A 17,798-nucleotide genomic window follows, 5' to 3' on the forward strand; every position below is an offset into this window, starting at 1 on the left:
ACTGAACCATGTTGCCTTAAGGTAAGAGATGGTGTGAGCAATTTGCTGAAGAGACTAGGAAGGAATGCCAAAAGGGAAGACTTTATGCTTGATCTTGGAAGTAAAAGGGAGCTCACTGAGCAGGGAGTGGGTGACATGGTCAGATCTATACTTTAGAAAAACATGGGTAGCTAAGTGGAGTGGGGAGAGACTTGAGTCACGAAAGCTGTAGTTAAAAGACTACTGAAAATATATATGAGAGATGAGGAGGATGTGAATTAGAATTGTAGTTGAATGACAATGAAGAGTCAAGAATAACACTCACATTGAGAACCTAAGTGACTGAAGGGATGGTAGGATCTTAGGCAGTAACGGGAAAGTTAGGAAGAAGGTTAAGTTTTGGAAAAGATTAGGAGCTTTGTTTTGGATATTCTGGTTTGAAGATTGCTATAAGATACCATGCTGAGAAATCCAAAAGATAGTAGGTGACTTGGCACTACACTCAGGAGAGACTAGGACTGGACATGTTGACCTAGGAATCATCTACATTCATCAACCCATGGGAGCTGATAGATAATCAAACAAGACAGAAAGAAAAGAGTCCAGGAGAGAGCCTTGGGAGATACTCAAGACTAGTAAGTGTGACATGAGGATCCAACAAAGGAGATTAAGAAGTATCATTCAGACAGGCCAAGGCAGAGGAAGAGAATACAGTGTCACAAAAATCTAGAATGCAGTAATGCAGGAGATAGTTATCCACAATGCCAAAGATTATGGAGAAGTATGAGGACTAAGAGACCTTATTAGATGCTTCTCAGTAGCAAGTCATAAGCAAAATATATTCTTTTACCTTTTCTTCTCCTCAGCTACAAGTGACAACAGAAAGCACTCCAGCTCTTAATGACCAATGACAAATGACAGAAAGAATAAGTTATGACTTCTCTTCCTTAAATCTCTCTCTCCTCCTTTCTAATATTCTTGGTTCAGTAGCTAGGTTCTTCCAACGATTTCATTTTAGTTTATGGTTACTAACCAAATTCTTATCTTTTGTCTATAATCAGATAAATTACACCTGTCCTATAATTATAGAACAGTTTTGATAACTTTCCCCCAGATTATTAATCAAAAAATTCTCCAACTCTTCATAGGCTGTGTTCTCCATTTGTTCCAATGTTCTATAGCTTGTCATATGCAAATAAAGAAAACTTCTTAGAACTCTATATCAAACAATTTCTTATAGCCCTAAAGCTAACCTATGCCCCAGACAAGTGAACTGTCAAGGCACTTTTATCATCATCTGGTCTTAGAAGCAGAGATGCCCCAGACAAATGAACTATCAAGAATCACCCTCATATGTTAAAAATAAGCTTAAATAATTGATTTTATTTTTTATTGTTTTATTTTTCATGGTTAGGCTATACAAATAAAAATTATAACCCCCCCAAATTAATTAACATATTTAGTGCTATGCCAGGGACAAGGAAGTACTTCATAGAACTGGATAAATACAAAAATCATAGGAAACAAAAAGGCCAAAAAGAACTGTGATGGTGAACGCATGGCACACATGCCAAAGATGGTACAGAAACCTGTGTGGGCAGGCAAAAGTCCCTAACTGGGCCAGCTGGGAGACTGGCACTATCCCCAAATGCAGGGAGTAGGGCATTCTAGCCTCTCTCCACTATAATAGCAGGGGTTGAGCACAGCTGAGCTCAGCTAAGCCCCAGGCATGGCTGTGCCCTTCTACCCCCCATCCCCTCCAGGGAGCCAAGCAGCAGTGGAGACCATGTCCCTCAAATTAGTGATAGATTCTACCTGCATTATCACCCTGCATCCTTTTAGTCTTGGCTCTATTATTGTAAGCAAAGGATTGACTAGTCCAGGCCCTTCGGATTGTACTGACCCTAATTAAAATACTCACCTTGAGCAAATCTAGGGCTGAGCCCCATTCACCAAGCCCTAAGGGAATAGACCAATTAGATTCTCCCTAATCCTTCAAAGCAGGATGAAGAAATCATACAACCAGCCCAAACTGAGAGATCTAATAAGTTAACACCTCCAGAGTACAGTCCCCATAAAGCCATCCTATCCACCCTCACCTGCTGTAAAACTGGAAAAGCAGAATACATGGACTCAGGTCTCTCACATTAAACCCTTTATACCCCCAGAAACAGGTGGTGGTCTTCTCCTGAGTTCTGAACTATGGGCACCTAGCTACCTGGGCAGATAATTCCCTAATTAAATTGGGGGAAAACAGTAGCTAAAGCATGTCCCTTAGGTATGTAAGAAACACCCAGATAGTGAAGACAATCCCAGGCCCCTAGCCTGTGGTCCCCATGCCTCAAAGGCCTAACAAATGCCTGAGGCTTTCAGGAAATTCCACTCAGGTTCAAGCTACCCCCACTGTAGGATATCTTAGAGAAGGCCCCCTGTTTTCTCAGGAGGCAGCCTTTCACTTTTACTGAATATCCCCAGGCTGAGCACAAGGGGAATGTTCATTCATTCATTCAGGATGAGTTAATCAAGAGCTCTTCCATTATAAGTGCTTTGATAAAGGGTTGGGTCACAGATCCTGGGAACCCTATCACTTCCAGGAAGGGAATGAGGATGTATTCCTCTAATTGTACATACTGGTATCCTAATGTAGCATTGGCAGCCACATCCCTGCATGCAGTCTGGGTGGGTGGATGGGACAAGGTACAGGGTTCCTAAAAAGTTCCAAAAGGTTCCCCATCACTGGTCTAGAATTTCACTGGAAAAAGAATAGGAATGAAAGTGAACAATACAACGTCTCATTATCATGTTTTAAGGTAGTCATCAAGCTTATTGGTTCTAGTTAAAAAATAGAAAGGTAAACTCCTCACCAGAATTTAAGATTCATGAGGTCAGACATTTTACATTTTTTTATGCCTAGCACTTAGCAGAGTGCCTGGGAAACAGTAAGCACTTAATAAATGTTTACTGATTGAATGATAAATGCTTGAATTGGTAGGGGAAGAAAAGAAAGGCAGATCAGTGGGGCAGTCAAGGTAAGCAGATACTAATGAACAATCAATCCTATCAGAAAGCACTGTGTTATAGTAGAAAACTGCCCTGGATGTGGACTCAAAGGACTTAAGTTCCAATCTTATTTTTGCTATTTGCTGGCCAAGTGATTTGGGTCAAGTCATTTCACCTCTCTGGGACCCAGATTTCTTAAAAGAAGAATAATGGGGGAGGAGAGATGATGTCTAATAACCCTTTCAATGTGAAATCAATGAAAACATCTTGAGTCCAGTGCTTGAACAAACCAAGGAAAAAATTACCAGAGGGAAGAACTAGTTATTCATTTAACATGTATTGGGAAAATGGAAATGAGCAGTTTGACAGAAATTAAGCTAAGAAAAATATTCCCTAACATGTACCACAGTGCTGGGGGCCATCAGTCCATGACGCCTTGACAGAGTCACTCGTGGTAGCCAGGGAGACCACAGAGTGGTCCTTGGTGAGATGTGACTTCCCACTCTATCCAAAAGAGACTTGCATTATCTTGCATTATTTCTTTTGAGACTAGGGGGAATAATAATCTTGTCAATTCATAGGTAAGGGGCATTGATGAAAGAAGTCATGCAAGGGGGATAGAGTGGGAAGTCACATCTTGCCAAGGACCACTCTGTGGTCTCCCTGGCTACCACGCGTGACTCTGTCAAGGCGTCATGGACTGATGGCCCCCAACACCACAGAAAGCTCCAACTGGATTCATGACCCAAATATAAAAGGACAAATCTTAAAAAGAAAAAAAAAATAGATCACCAAAGGATATACCTGTCAGAACTACAGCTGGGGAAGAATTCTTAATTAAACAAACAATGGAACTGATCATAAAAGATAAATGAAAAATTTTCAATTATATACAATTAAAAATCATAATGTAAAGTACAAAATAAAGTTGAGGATTTGGGAAAAAAATCTTTGCATCAAATTTCTCTTAAAAGTCTGATATTCAAGATAAAAATGGGAAACTGGCATAAATACATAAGATGAAGTGAGACAACAGATAGTCAAAGAAGAACAATTTTCTAAAAGTGAAAAAGAAGGTCCTCCAAAACTAATGAGTTACATAAAGTAAAAAAACTAAGATTTTACTTTACATCGAAATTGGCAAAGATAATGAAAAATGACATCAATAATATTGGAAGGATTGTACTATGGTTAGATAATGCTGGTGGAGTTTGAACTTGGTCCAATGACTCTTTAAAAACAATTTTAAATTATGCAGAAAGTCAGTGAATTGTTTGTACTTGTTAAGCTAGAAATTCCACTACCAAGCATTTACCATAAGGAGGCAAAGGCCAAAAGGTAATTCCCAAAGAGTCAAAATATTTATCAGAACTTTTTGTGGTAGCTTAAAACCAGGAACAACAAAACTATCAATAAGCATATGAAAAAGTGTTCTAAATCTCTCATAGAGAAATGCAAATCAAAACAAGGCTGAAGTACCTACCACCTCACACCTAGCAGATTGGTCAATATGACAGCAAAGAAAAATAATAAATGTTAGAAGGGTTGTGGCAAAATCGGGACACTAATGCACTGCTGGTAGAATTGTGAATTAATCTAAGCATTCTAGAAGACAATATGGAATTATGCACAAAGGGCTTTAAAAGAATGCATACCCTTTTTTTGATCCAGCAATACCACTACTAGGTTTTTTAGACCCCAAAGAGATAATAAGGAAAAAGACTTGTATAAGAATATTCATAACTGCACTCTTTGTGGTGTCAAAAAAACTGGAAAATGAAGGGTTGTCCCTTGACTGGGGAATGGCTGAACAAATTGTGGTATCTGATGGTGATGGAATATTATTGTGCTATAAGAATTGATGATCTGGAAGATTTCAATATGAACTAGGAGAACCTCAATGAACTAAAGCAGAGTGAAATAAGCAGAACCACGAGAACATTATACACAAAAAGTAAAATATTGTGGAACGATCCAATGTAATGGTCTTTGCTACTAGTAGCAATGCAACAAGCCAGGACACTCCTGAAGGACTTATTGGAAAGAATGTTATCCACATTGAAAGAAAGAACTATGGGAAAAGAAATTAAAAAGTAAAACATATGACATCACTTATCACATGTATACATGGGTATGATTTCGGGTTTAGGCTTTAAAAAATTGCTTTATAGCAAAAATGAGTAATATGGAAATAGGTATCAAGTGATAATATTTGTACAATCAAGTAGAATTGCTTATTGGCACTGGGAGGGGGGAGGGAAGAGGGAAGGGAAAGAAAATGAATCATGTAAACATGGAAAAATATTTAAAAAGAAAAATTAAAAAAGAAAGAATAAAAGCCAGGAATAAGTATGTCCCCATTAATGATGAAATGGCTGAATAAACTGTGGTGTGTGGATGTAATAAAATTGAGAATTATGCAGCATGAATAACTCAGAGAAATCTGGGAATATATACATAAACATATAGCCTGAAGGAAAAAGGAGTAAGAGAAATAGGCGCATCTATTCATATATATACACCAATGTACACAAATATACACACATATACATACATATAAATGTGTATATGTGTAAATATACATAAGATTTTTTTTAAGCAATCAGTGGTAGCTGAACTCAGATTATAGCAATGATAAATCTTGGTCTCAGAAAACAGATGAAAAAAGTCATATGGTCCCCATCTTTATTTTAATTTCTATTGAAGCATTTTTAAAAATATGGCTTGTATTTCTTTCTTGAAAACTATAAAATCATACCCAAAATTTTCTTCTTTTTTAAATCTACTTAATAGATAATATGTATGTACATGTCTCATCAGTATCTCATAACTCAACATCCCCCAAACTGAAATCTCATCTGCTAAATTTTCATATTTCTGTAAATGGTTCTACCACCCTCTTTATAGTCCATGCTCATAAAGGTAGTTTTATTTAAATAATAATTTTTACTAATTTTCGTATTTTTCCTTTGAAATCCTCATTCAATTTTCCTTCAATTTCTTACCAGTCACCTGTGTGACCCTGGGTAAGTCACTTAACTCTGACTCAGATTCCTCATTTATGAACTAGAGAAGGAAATGACAAACCACTCCAATATCTTTGCTAAAAACAGTTGAGATGGGGTCACAAAGGGTGGAATATGACTGAAAATGACTGAATGACAAGAATTAGAGCTCATATATTTTTACTTGCCTCATTAGGCCAATTTTCAAGACCTCTCCATAAACTTGTTCCAACTAACTTTCCAGTAATAAACTATTTTTTTTGCATATTTTGTATTCCCAATTTCTACTTCCTGCATAGTGCCCATAATTTCTCCTCAAATAGGATGGGTTAGGTGGGGGGACAGAATCTATAACTTTAAAGGGAATATTTTTTCACTTTTGTTTACTACATTTTCTGAAACCAAGTTTGTGTCCAAATTCTATTCCATTTGTAGCCTCTAATCCAGAAGAAGGGGGCACCTGAAGAAAAATTCTCTAGATACATTTAGAGAAAATACATGATAAAACACACAACATATAATTTAGCCTCAGCTAAATAACTTACTCTAGCCACTAGAGGGCTATCTTGCTATATGCTTTAATTCCCTTGTGCTTTGTTTCTATCAAAGGAAAACACTTTAAATTACAGCTTGGAATGTCAATTCACAATCAAATATGGCTGAGGCAATTCCTATCAACTCTACTCCTACCATTCCAATAAAATTCTCTTTAAATTAGTCCCAAGGACTCTGTAAATCAAAGTAAAATTGTCTATTTCAAAAGACAAAACACTTTGAAAATCTTCAAATGTTATGTAATTATATTATTATTTTATGTATATAATTACTATATATATATATATATAGTATTATATTACAATAAGTGGTTATTACAGGCAACTAGGTAGTGAAATGGATAGGGGGTGGGCCTGCAGTCAAGAAGAATTGAGCTCAAATCAAGCCTGAGACACTTAGTCAATGTATGAGCCTAGACAAGTCAATAAGTCTTTGTCTGAGTCATTGGTCTGCCTTACTTTACTCAACTATAAAATGAATTTTAAAATAGTATCTACCTTACAGGATTGTTGTGAGGATAAAATGAGTTAACATTTAATAAATACCTACTATGTCTTAGGCACTGTGTTAAACACAGAAAAAAAGAGTACCCGCTCTCAAGCAACTCATATCCACCAAATGCAAATAAAAACTAGCTACATACATGATGAATTTGAAATAACAAACAGAGGGACGGGAGGGAGAATTAATGGAGCTCAGAAAAGCCTTCTTATAGCAGGTGGAATTTTTGCTGGGACTTGAAAGAAGATAGGGAACAAGGAGAGTTGCGGGGAGACAGCAATGTCAATAGATTGTAGGATATGAGGATTGGAGGTATAAATTGAAAACAGAATGGAAAAGAGGTTTGTTATAAAGGGTTCTGAATGCCAAACAGAGAATTATATATTTGATCCTAGAAATGATATATATATAGGGAGGCTGATGGAGTAGCAGGATATAAGGTCAGACCTAAGTTTTATGAAGTATGCCAATAATTGATTGGAAGACAGACTAGAATGAGGCTAAACTTGAAGTAGGGTCACCAATTATCAAGGCAACTGCAATATTCTAGGCATAAGGTGATAAGCTTTCTCAACAATTTAGATATGAAGGGTGAACGAGAGTAAGGAATTCAGGATGTGGTTCTAGGAGAACTAAGAGATAGGATGGTGGTGTCCTTGACAATAGTAAAGAAGTGTAAAGATGAATTCGGAGGAATATAATAAATTCAGTTTTTGATATGCTGAATTGAAGACATCTATAGAACATCCAGTCTGAGTGTCTGAAAGGCAGCTGGAATATATTAATGGGTTTGATAGGATAAAATTTATTAATATGCATATAGATCTTAGGTTATTACTTATATTTACTAAGGCTACTAAAAGTGGAAGTGATCCTACTAATGTATAAAATAAGAAATAGAGTCCTGCGTTTAGTCATTCATTTTGATGACCTCATCGGGTGATAATAATAAGGGCTGGGATTAGGGTAGTTTCAAATAAAATGTAAAATAGAATTAATTTTGATGAGGTAAAAAGCTATAATTAGTGATAGTTGAAGAATTCATATCAGAGATTCTTTGTTTAAGTGATTTTGGCTTGCTATGATTATTAGTGGAAGTAGTCAGCAGGATAAAATTAATAGAGGGCCTGATAGGGTATCTATAGAGAATGAATTATTGAAATTGTAACTTAGGTCTATATTATGGTATAATAGTGATAGGCTTATGATAGCAATTAATAAGCTGTATGAGGTTGTATTAATTCATAATCAAGATTTTTTTGAGTATCAGGTTAATGGAATTAGTATTATGGTTGATAATAGAATTTTTAGCATTGTAAAAGATTAAGATTTTGAATGTAGTCATTTCCATAAGTGTATGAAATAGTTATGAGTAAGGCTAAAACAACTCCTGCTTCACAAGCAGAAAATACTAATAAAACTAATGGTATTATTGAGGTGGAGAATATGTGATAATGGGAAATTAGTAGGACTATAAGGATAAATAGTGATTAAGATTAGAGGTTGGGAGAAAGGCTGAAGTTGGACAACTAAGTCTGAGAGAATATCTGTATAAAGAAACTATGGGAGATGATGAGATTATCAAGTGAAATAGTATAGAAAAAGAAAAAATTGCTCAAGATGATGTCCTGTTTGTTAGTAGACATGATTTGGATGAAGATCCAGCAAAGGAAACTGAGGAGGAGCAATCTGAGAGATAAGAGGAGAACCAGGATACAATGAAGCCATAGACACCTAGAGAAAAGAAAATATCACAGAGAAGATGATCAAAAGTGTCACTCTGACAAGAGATCAAGAAGGATGAAGACTGAAAAAACCATTAGATTTGGCAATTAAGAAATTGATAAGTTACTTTGAAGAGAGAAGTTTCTGTTGAGTGCTGAAGTTGTAAGATAGACTTTAGAGAGTTAAAAAAGAATGAGAGAGGATCAGCTAATGGTCTCATGAGAAAGAGACACAGGTATAGGGACAGAAGATCCTGGGTTCCAATTTGGCCTCAGACACACTTCCTAGCTGTGTGACCCTGGGCAAGTTACTTAACTCCAACTGCCTAGCCCTTACTGTTCTGCCTTAGAAACAATACTTAGTATCAATTCTAAGATGGAGGGTAAGGGTTTATTTAAAAAAGAAGGGAAAAGGAGGGAGGAGGAAGAAGAGGAAAAAATGAGAGGAAAGGAAATGGAAACATCTATTATAGAAAACTCTCTCAAAGGGGTTAGCCAGAAAAGGGAGGAAAGATACAGGATAATAGCAGGCAAGGATGTTTCCAAGAATGTTTCTGATGGTAAGAGACATGGACATATTTAAAAACAGAAGACAAACAGTCAGTAGAGATGGAAAAACTGAAGGTAAGAGAAGGAATAATAAAGGGAGCAACTACCGGAGAAGATAGAATGGATTAATTTGTGCATGTAGAAGAGTATACCTTTGCAAGAAGGATAATTTATTTCTCATGTGAGACAAAGGTAAAAGAGAAAAAAGTGATGGAAGACATTTTACTGATGTCATATGAGAAAAGGACCCTCTCAGCAAATGGTCTCAATCAAATATATATATATATATATGTATGGGGCAAAATTCTCAGCTGAGAGGGTGGATGGTGTTTGGTTGCTTTAAGTGGTATTGAGAGAGAACGAAAAGGTTTACAAGAACCATTGTGTTGAGAGGGATACTTAATTAAGGAGGCATAAAAGGATTGCCTAGTAGCAGTGGGGGCCTATTTGAGGTTATATAACACACATCGGTAGTAGATCCAAGGAGTACAGCTTTGGAATTTTCTCCAGACTTTTTTAGAATTATGTGTGGAGGAGTAAATGTAGTTGATGGTAGGAGAGATCTAAGGCTCTGACTTGACAAGCTAAGATCAGTGATATGATAATGGGCCAAAAGACTCAAGAACAGAGGAATGTATAAGCTGGTTTACTAGGGGGTAAAGATGGAGAAGAGAGGAGGGTGTAGTTAATGCAAGGAGGATAACCTCAAAACTGAGGGATTGCAGGTCATAGTATGGAAGAACAGCCTGGAGTTGTAAGGCAGAGGGGAAGGTGTGAACAGATAACAGAATAAAATAGGTTAATAGGTTTTGACTATATAAGGGATTTCAGAGTTTCTTAACATGGAACATGGATGCATTTTGTGGGTGATGTCAAGATTAAGAGTATGACCATCCTTTGCTTGGTTGAGGTAAGATGGAAGAATAGATTGTACAAATAAATACAACTCTGGGGGCACCAAAAAAAAACCCCAATTTCATAAGTATAATGATAAGAGGCAGGCACAAAAATTGTTCTGAACAAGATGCAGGAGTTTTACTCACTATGAGTAAGTAGTATGAAGTTTCAGCTAAAAAATATAAAATCTTGATTTCATTAGAACAAGTATAATGTCTAGAAGAGATATCAATGAAAGTTACCTCACTGAGCAATTTGGAACTATGCCCCAAGGGAGCTAAAAGACTGTTTGCCCTTTGATCTAGTCACAGCACTGATGGGTTTGTACTCCAAAGAGATAATAAGAATAAAGACTTGTACAAGAATATTCATAGCTGTGCTCTTTGTGGTGGCAAAAAATTGGAAAATGAGGGGATGCCCTTTAATTGAGGAATGGCTGAACAAATTGTGGTATATGTTGGTGATGGAATACTATTGTGCTCAAAGGAATCATGAACTGGAGGAATTCCATGGGAACTAGAACGACCTTCAGGAAGTGATGCAGAGTGTGAGGAGCAGAACCAGGAGAACATTGTACACAGAGACTGATACACTATGGTACAATCAAATGTAATGGACTTCCCCATTAGTGTCAATGCAATGACCCTGAACAACCTGCAGGGATCTACGAGAAAAAACCACTATCCACATTCAGAGGAAAACCTGTGGGAATAGAAACACAGAAGAAAAACAATTGTTTGAATACATGGATGATAGGGACATGGCTGGGGATGTAGACTCTAAATGAACATCCTAATGCAAACACCAACAACATAGAAATAGGTTCTGATCAAGGACACATGTAATACCCAATGAAATTGCATGTCGGCTGTGGGAAGGGTCAGGGGGGAGGGGAAGGAGGGAAATAATGTAACTCTTGTAACTAAGGAATGTTCTAAATTGACTAAATAAATTAATTCCAGAAAAAAAAAGGAAGAAAGTTACCTCACTGAGAATGTGAAAAATTGGGGCACTAATGCACTGTTGATGGAACCGTGAAATGATTCAACCATTCTAGAGAGCAATTTGGAACTACAGTCAAAGCGATGCAAAACTGTATATCTTTGACCCACCGATACCACTACTGGGTCTCTATCCCAAAGAAACCCCTCAAAAAGGGAGAAGTACTTATATGTACAAAAGTATTTACAGCAGCTCTTTTTTGTGGTGTCAAAGAAATGAAAACTGAGGAGATGTCTATCAATTGAGGAATGGCTAAATAAGCTGTGGTGTATGATTATAGTAGAATACTAATGTGTTATAAGAAATGATGAGCAGGACGTTTTCAGAAAAGTCTTGTAAGACTTATGTGAACTATTACAAAGTGAAGTGAGCAGAACCAGAAGAATATTATGCATATTAACAATAATGTCTGATGATCAACTGTAAATAATTTAGCTATTCTTAAGAATACAGTGATCCATGATGTTTCCAAAGGGCTTATTATGAAAACTATAATCTACCTCGAGAGAAAGAACTGATGGGGAATCTGAATGCAAATCAAAAGCATACTTTTTGTGATTTATTTCACAGCTTGGCTATTATAGAAATGACTGTACATGTATAATCTATATCAAATTGCTTGCCTGGCCTTCTAAAGGAGTGGAGAGGGCAGGAAGAAAATTCAGAACTCAAAAAAATTTTAAATGAATGTTAAAACTTGTTAAATCAAATTTAAAAAAAAAAAGAAAAAAAGAAAAAGCTACCACATTGAAAGAGGGTCTAGATTTCTTCTGTTTGGAAACAAAAGAAATAATCAGGATCAATGGGTGGAAGTTACAAAGAGGCAAACTTCAATTTGATATCAAGAAATACTTTCTAAACACGAAAGCTATCCAAATAGTAGAATAGGCTCCCCAATACAAGCCCATAAAAACTTGGGAGCATTTTTTGTCTTTGTATCTTCCAGTGAGTGCCTGACACAAAGTAAGTGGTGCTTAATAAATGATTATTTGCTAATTGATTGATTGGTAGAGTCCCCTCATCTCAGGCTACAAGCACACATAGTCAAATGACTATGTATCAAGTATGTTATAGTGGGGGTTCCATGTGAATTTAGATATATATTTGGGTAATAATAGTCAAATATTTATGAATGCTTGTGATTAAAATACCATGATTGTGTTCCTTCACGATGTTCTTTTACTTACGTTTTTAGGGTTCCAGATGTCATAAGTTCAGTCACCAAAACAATACACTTCTTTCCCTTTACTGTAGACTCCCAAGAATCATAGAAACGGACAATATTTGGATGCTGAAGGCCTTTCAACATTTCAGCCTCCTCTTTAAATCTCTGCCGCTCTGACTTTGTCAACTTTCTATCCTGAAAAGTAAATACATAAAATGTATTATGTTTTTAATATGAGATATTAAACCATGGTTTAGATAAAAAAGGAGAATGTAACTCATCCAATAATGTTTTTACTGACAATGCCTATGTCTTTTAGAGGCATTTTATTAGTAAAAAGAATTTATAAAAGTTTCAAGTCAATTCAATCTAAATATTTTCTTTTATGATTATCTCAAGTTTTCTGAAACCAAAGCCTTATAGTTCATTTTCACTTCAAATTAAGTGATCCAGGACTCCTCCTCAAGATGAGATGCTTCTTTTCCCTGAGCAAACAAAATGTTGAAAATTCATTGATTTACTCTTCTTCCCTCCGCAAGTCAATAGTATCCAAGTAAATTAAACTCATGACTACTTTTAATTTTTTCTGATGCAAACATGTTTAATGTCTAGCATATCTATCTATTCATACAAAACAACACTATGTGAAATACATACAATAGTTAAAAAAAACCTAACTCTACTCTGGAACCCAACCTATAAAATCTGCCTAGTTTGTATCAAAATAGTTAAGGATTATTTTAATGAAGTTGGGGAAAAGAAGAATCAGCTAAATGGTAATTTAGATTTTACTTACACTCTGTGCCTAGATAATATAAGACATTTTCTTACACTAACTTTTGCAATGACAAGTCAAAAAATAAGATAAGCATTTCATTAAATACCAATTATATTCCAGGAATTGAACCAAACAGCAAAGCATACAAAGATAAAAATAAAACCATCCCTGTGCTCAGGGAATTTACATACAATTAGGAAAAAACAAAATTTGTACAAGCAAAACATAAAATATGGAAGGACTAGAAGTTTCAGGGATAGTTCAGTGAAAGGAAATCAGGAAAGGCCCATGTAGAAGACAGTAGCTGTTTTTTAAAACTCAAGATTCTAAAGGGTCAAAGAGCATTACAGTGATGGAGGGCAGAGGGTGAAATGCGAGACAGCCTGTACAAAGGTGTGAAGATGGGAGCTGTAATGCCATATGTGAGGTATAAGAAGAAGGCAACTTAAAATTTGACTGGCCTATGAAACATGGTAATCAGCAAAAGTAGGCTGTAGTCAGATTGCAATTGGGCTTTAAATGACCAAGAGAAGAATCTGGATTAGATGCTAGAGGCAACAGAGAGCAACTAGAGTTTTTTGAGCAGGGAAGTGCCAGTAAGACAAGTGCTTTAGGAATGTCACTTAAAAAGTTTGGATAGATGATGTATGAGAGAAAGGAGGGATTCAAGGCAAAGGAAAACAAAAGAGACTAGTAAACTAGTCCAGATTAGAAGTTATATGGATGAATTAGGACAAAGTAGCTGTGTGAATAAAGAAAAACAGATGATAAGACAGATTGTGTGAAGGCAGAAGGGAAGAGACTTGACAAATTACTGGACATAATAGAGGAAAATTTTAAAGAGTTGAGTTTAATGACATTGATGTTGTGAACATAGATTACCAAAAAAATAGTAGTGACCTTGGGAGAAATAAAACTCAGAAGAGTAATTTTTGGAAGAAAGATAATGAGCTCTGCTTTAGACAAGTTGAATTAGAGATATCTACTCAATATCCCATTTGAAATGCCTAATGAATGTTGCATGACTGGAGTTCAAAAGGGTGATTAAGGCTAGATATAAAGACTTGATAGTCATCTGTATAGAGATGAAAATTAAGCCTGTAAGAACTAATAAGATCACCACATGTAAGAATGTAGAGAGTGAAGAAAAAGAGAACTAGGATAGAGCCTTGGAGAATATAAACCAAAAAGTGGTAAAAGAATATAATTAGGAAAAATAGAAAGTAATGCCTAATAACAAAACAACAACAATTAAAGTGTCAACAAAGTAATTGAAATTGAGTAAAGACGGATCATTGACAAAAATAAAATAGCCAAAAATGTAAAAACTTGGGAAAAAACACATATAGGACAGAGTAACAAAAATCCTGGTTACTTTAGAATAAACTGAAAGAAAAAAAAACCAAGCCATCATGTTTAACATCTAGAGAAAATGAAAGTAAAACAGCCAATATTCCATCAAGCGGAAAAGCGTCAGAGAACTTTAGCATGGAGAATTTCCTAGTATTTTCAGGGAAAAAAAATTTATCTAAAAAACTCGACTATACAAAATTATCAAACTTCAGAATTATAAAGAAATATTCTCCACTAAAAAAGAATAAAGAAGTAAAAAAATAAATAGGCTTTTAGTAGAGGTTATAAGTCTGTTACTGCTGATAGTTAACTGTATGTTAGAAAAAAAAAGGTATAAAGTTAGAAATAATCTCATTAGATGATTAAATGATATTGCAATGAACAAAGAATGCTAAAATATATCTATACTTATTAATAAAAAGAAGTTTAAAAACACCTGATAATCAACAGTTAAGAGATAGGGAAGGGGAAGATCAGTCAGGTAAAAAAAAATTTCTTAAGAATAGGGATAGTTTTAAAAAAGTATTAACTTTAGTTAGTTTTAGTGAAAATAAAATATATCATTAAGAGGATCTATAATAACTGATTTATATTATTTTTAAAATAATTTCTTGATTTTTTACATCACCAGAATTTCTCAATATCAACATATGTCTTTCCACATAAAAAAGTTTTCTTAAATGAAGGGGGTGGGGATTCACAAATCAATACAATTTAAAATATGTGCAATTTTCTACACTGTTGAACTATCATTTTGGCATAGTGGGTACCTAAAGGTAGGGATAAAGAATTTCATATCTCTTCTTTAAAGTCACGTTTGTGCCTTTATAATTTTGCAACCATCATTTTTTTTTTTGAGGCAGTGGGAGTTGTTCTATTTACATTGTTGATAGTTTTCTTGATGCTGCTTACTTCATTCTGATTTAAATCTTTCTGTGTTTCTCTATATTTATCATATGTGTTGTTTCTCACCGCCCAACAACATATACCACAATTTATTTAGCCATTCCCCAATTAAAGGTGATATATTTTGTTTCCAATTCTCTGGTATCACAAAAAGTTTTGTTATAAACATTTTGGCGTATATGGGAACTTCCTTATCTACCTTACTACCTCTTGGGGTATAAGTCTAGCTAGTAAAGTCAACTGTAGATCAAAGGGTATGGATATTTTAGTCACTTACCTTATAAAACTACTGTTTTTCAGAATGGTTGTATTAATTCATAGCTCCACTAACAATGCACTCATATGCCTATCTTCCCAGAAACCCTTCAATGTTCAATACATCACCTATTGTCACCATTGCCAATTTGCAGAGTTTGAGGTGAAACTTAAGGATTGTATTGATTTGTGTATCTCTTATTATTAGTGATTCGGAGAACTCTTTGATATGGTTGTTTGTAGTCGGCAATTATTTTGAGATTTTTTGTTCAGGTTCTTTTGATCATCTATCTATTGAGGAATGGATATCAGTTAACTATATAAAATGGCAATCAAATCCTAATCTAAGAAATTTGGTACAAATATATTTCCCCCATCAAACACTTCCCATTTTTGTCCTAGATGAATTAATTTTGTTTGTTTAGAAGCTTTCAATATCATTACACAATAGTGAAGGTAGTTGAACAGTAAATATTGAACAATTCTTCATTTATATGCACCAAACAATTCAACAAATTCAAAAGTTTGTCTACAAAGTAGAGATAAAAATAACAGCAGAGAATTTCTATTTCATTGACATAACCTTCAAGAACCCAGGGTCACCTCTATGCCACTATGAAGCATTGGTTCAATCAACATTTATGAAATACCTATTTTCAGTGCTGGGTTTAAAAAAAAAACCCAAAAAGATAATCCCTGCCCTCAAGAAACTTATAACCTAATGGGGGAAACAAATAGATAAAAGAAAAAGAGGAAGAAATTAAGAGGGGTCAGGGCTCTTTGTAGAAGGCTAAATTTTAGTTTGGACTTTTAAGTTAGTCAAGGAGGTCAACAGTTTTGAGTTAAGGAGAGAATGTTCCAGGGATGAGAAGCACTCAGAGAAAATGAGGGAAGCTGAGAGTATCTTATTTGTGGGATAGCTAGGAGATTAAAGTCATTAAATCAAAGAATGTATGTTTGGGAGTTGGGTGTAAAGAGACTAGAAAGGCAGAAGGGAGATAAATTATGAAGGGATTTGAATTCCAAACAGAACATTATGTATTTGTTCTTGGAGGCAAGAGGGGATGGAATAGGGGAGGATATATATATATATAAGTTCAAACTCTTACCTTCTGTCTTAGAATTAATACTATGTATTGGTTCCAAGGCAGAAGAGCTGTAAGGGCTAGGCAATGGGGGTTAAGTGACTTGCCCAGGATCACACAGCTAGGAAGTGTCTGAGGCCAGATGTAAACCTAGGATCTCCCATCTCTAGGCCTGATTCTCAATCCATTGAGCTACCCAGCTGCTCCCTAGACCCATGCTTTGAGAAAATCATTTTATTGGCTGAATGGAGGATAGAATGGAGTGGGAAAAGAGGCAGTCCCACCTGTAGACTATTATAATAATCAAAGGGTGAAGTGATAGAGGCCTGTTAAGAGTAGTGAACCACTAGTGATAGTATCAGAGGAGAGGAAAGGAACATATCTGAAAGGTCTTGCAAAGGTGAGTTTCTGCAAACCTTGGCAACAGCTTGGATATGGGATGGGGTGGGGTGAGGTGAGAGATTGTGAGGAAATCAGGATGACTCCTAAATTGTGAGTCTTGGTGACTAGGAGGATAGTGTTGCCCTGTATAGTAACTAGGGTTGAGGGGGGTAGGGAGGGAAGAAGGTTTAGAGGAAATAGGTTCCATTGTTTACTTGGATATCTAGATTGAGTGGTCCGAAAGGCAATTTAAGGTTAGAGATTGGCAGAGATTGGAGATTGAGGTAAGGCAGATAGATTTGAAAATGTTCAGAATAGAAATGGTAAGTCTCCATGATAGCTAATGAGATCACCAAGTAAAAGAGAAGGTCCCAGGCAGGGATTTCATATCAAACTCATTGAGGAAGGAGTGATCTGGGAGTCTGAAAACAGGTACCAGTATTTTGATTGGATGGTATATAGGCATAGCATCAAACTTAATGAAAGTGAGGTTACTGAATGACAGAGGAAGGAAGAGAACCTGGAAGTGGCAATGGGGAACAAGGAGTTCTAACACACTCACATCAACCAGAGAGCTAAGGAGAATGAGTAAAAGTGCAGTCAGAACTAGAAGGGTGCCCAAGGAGACTGTCATCAGAGGAAGGCCAAGTTTGACTAAGAGGA

At 35.8% G+C, this 17,798-nt stretch overlaps 1 protein-coding gene across 20 annotated transcripts in view; it reads right to left on the reverse strand.

Moving 5' to 3' along the window:
* Positions 1–17,798, reverse strand: part of WNK1 (WNK lysine deficient protein kinase 1) — a 183,080-nt gene that overhangs the window by 97,214 nt on the left and 68,068 nt on the right. For all 20 annotated transcript variants that reach the window (XM_056800766.1, XM_056800765.1, XM_056800764.1 and 17 more), the window contains exon 2: positions 12,400–12,572. In XM_056800766.1, the coding sequence (XP_056656744.1) occupies positions 12,400–12,572 (173 nt within the window). The remainder of the gene's footprint in view (positions 1–12,399; positions 12,573–17,798) is intronic.

This window comes from Monodelphis domestica, chromosome 5, assembly GCF_027887165.1.
Source record: "Monodelphis domestica isolate mMonDom1 chromosome 5, mMonDom1.pri, whole genome shotgun sequence".
Taxonomy (NCBI): Eukaryota; Metazoa; Chordata; class Mammalia; order Didelphimorphia; family Didelphidae; genus Monodelphis; species Monodelphis domestica.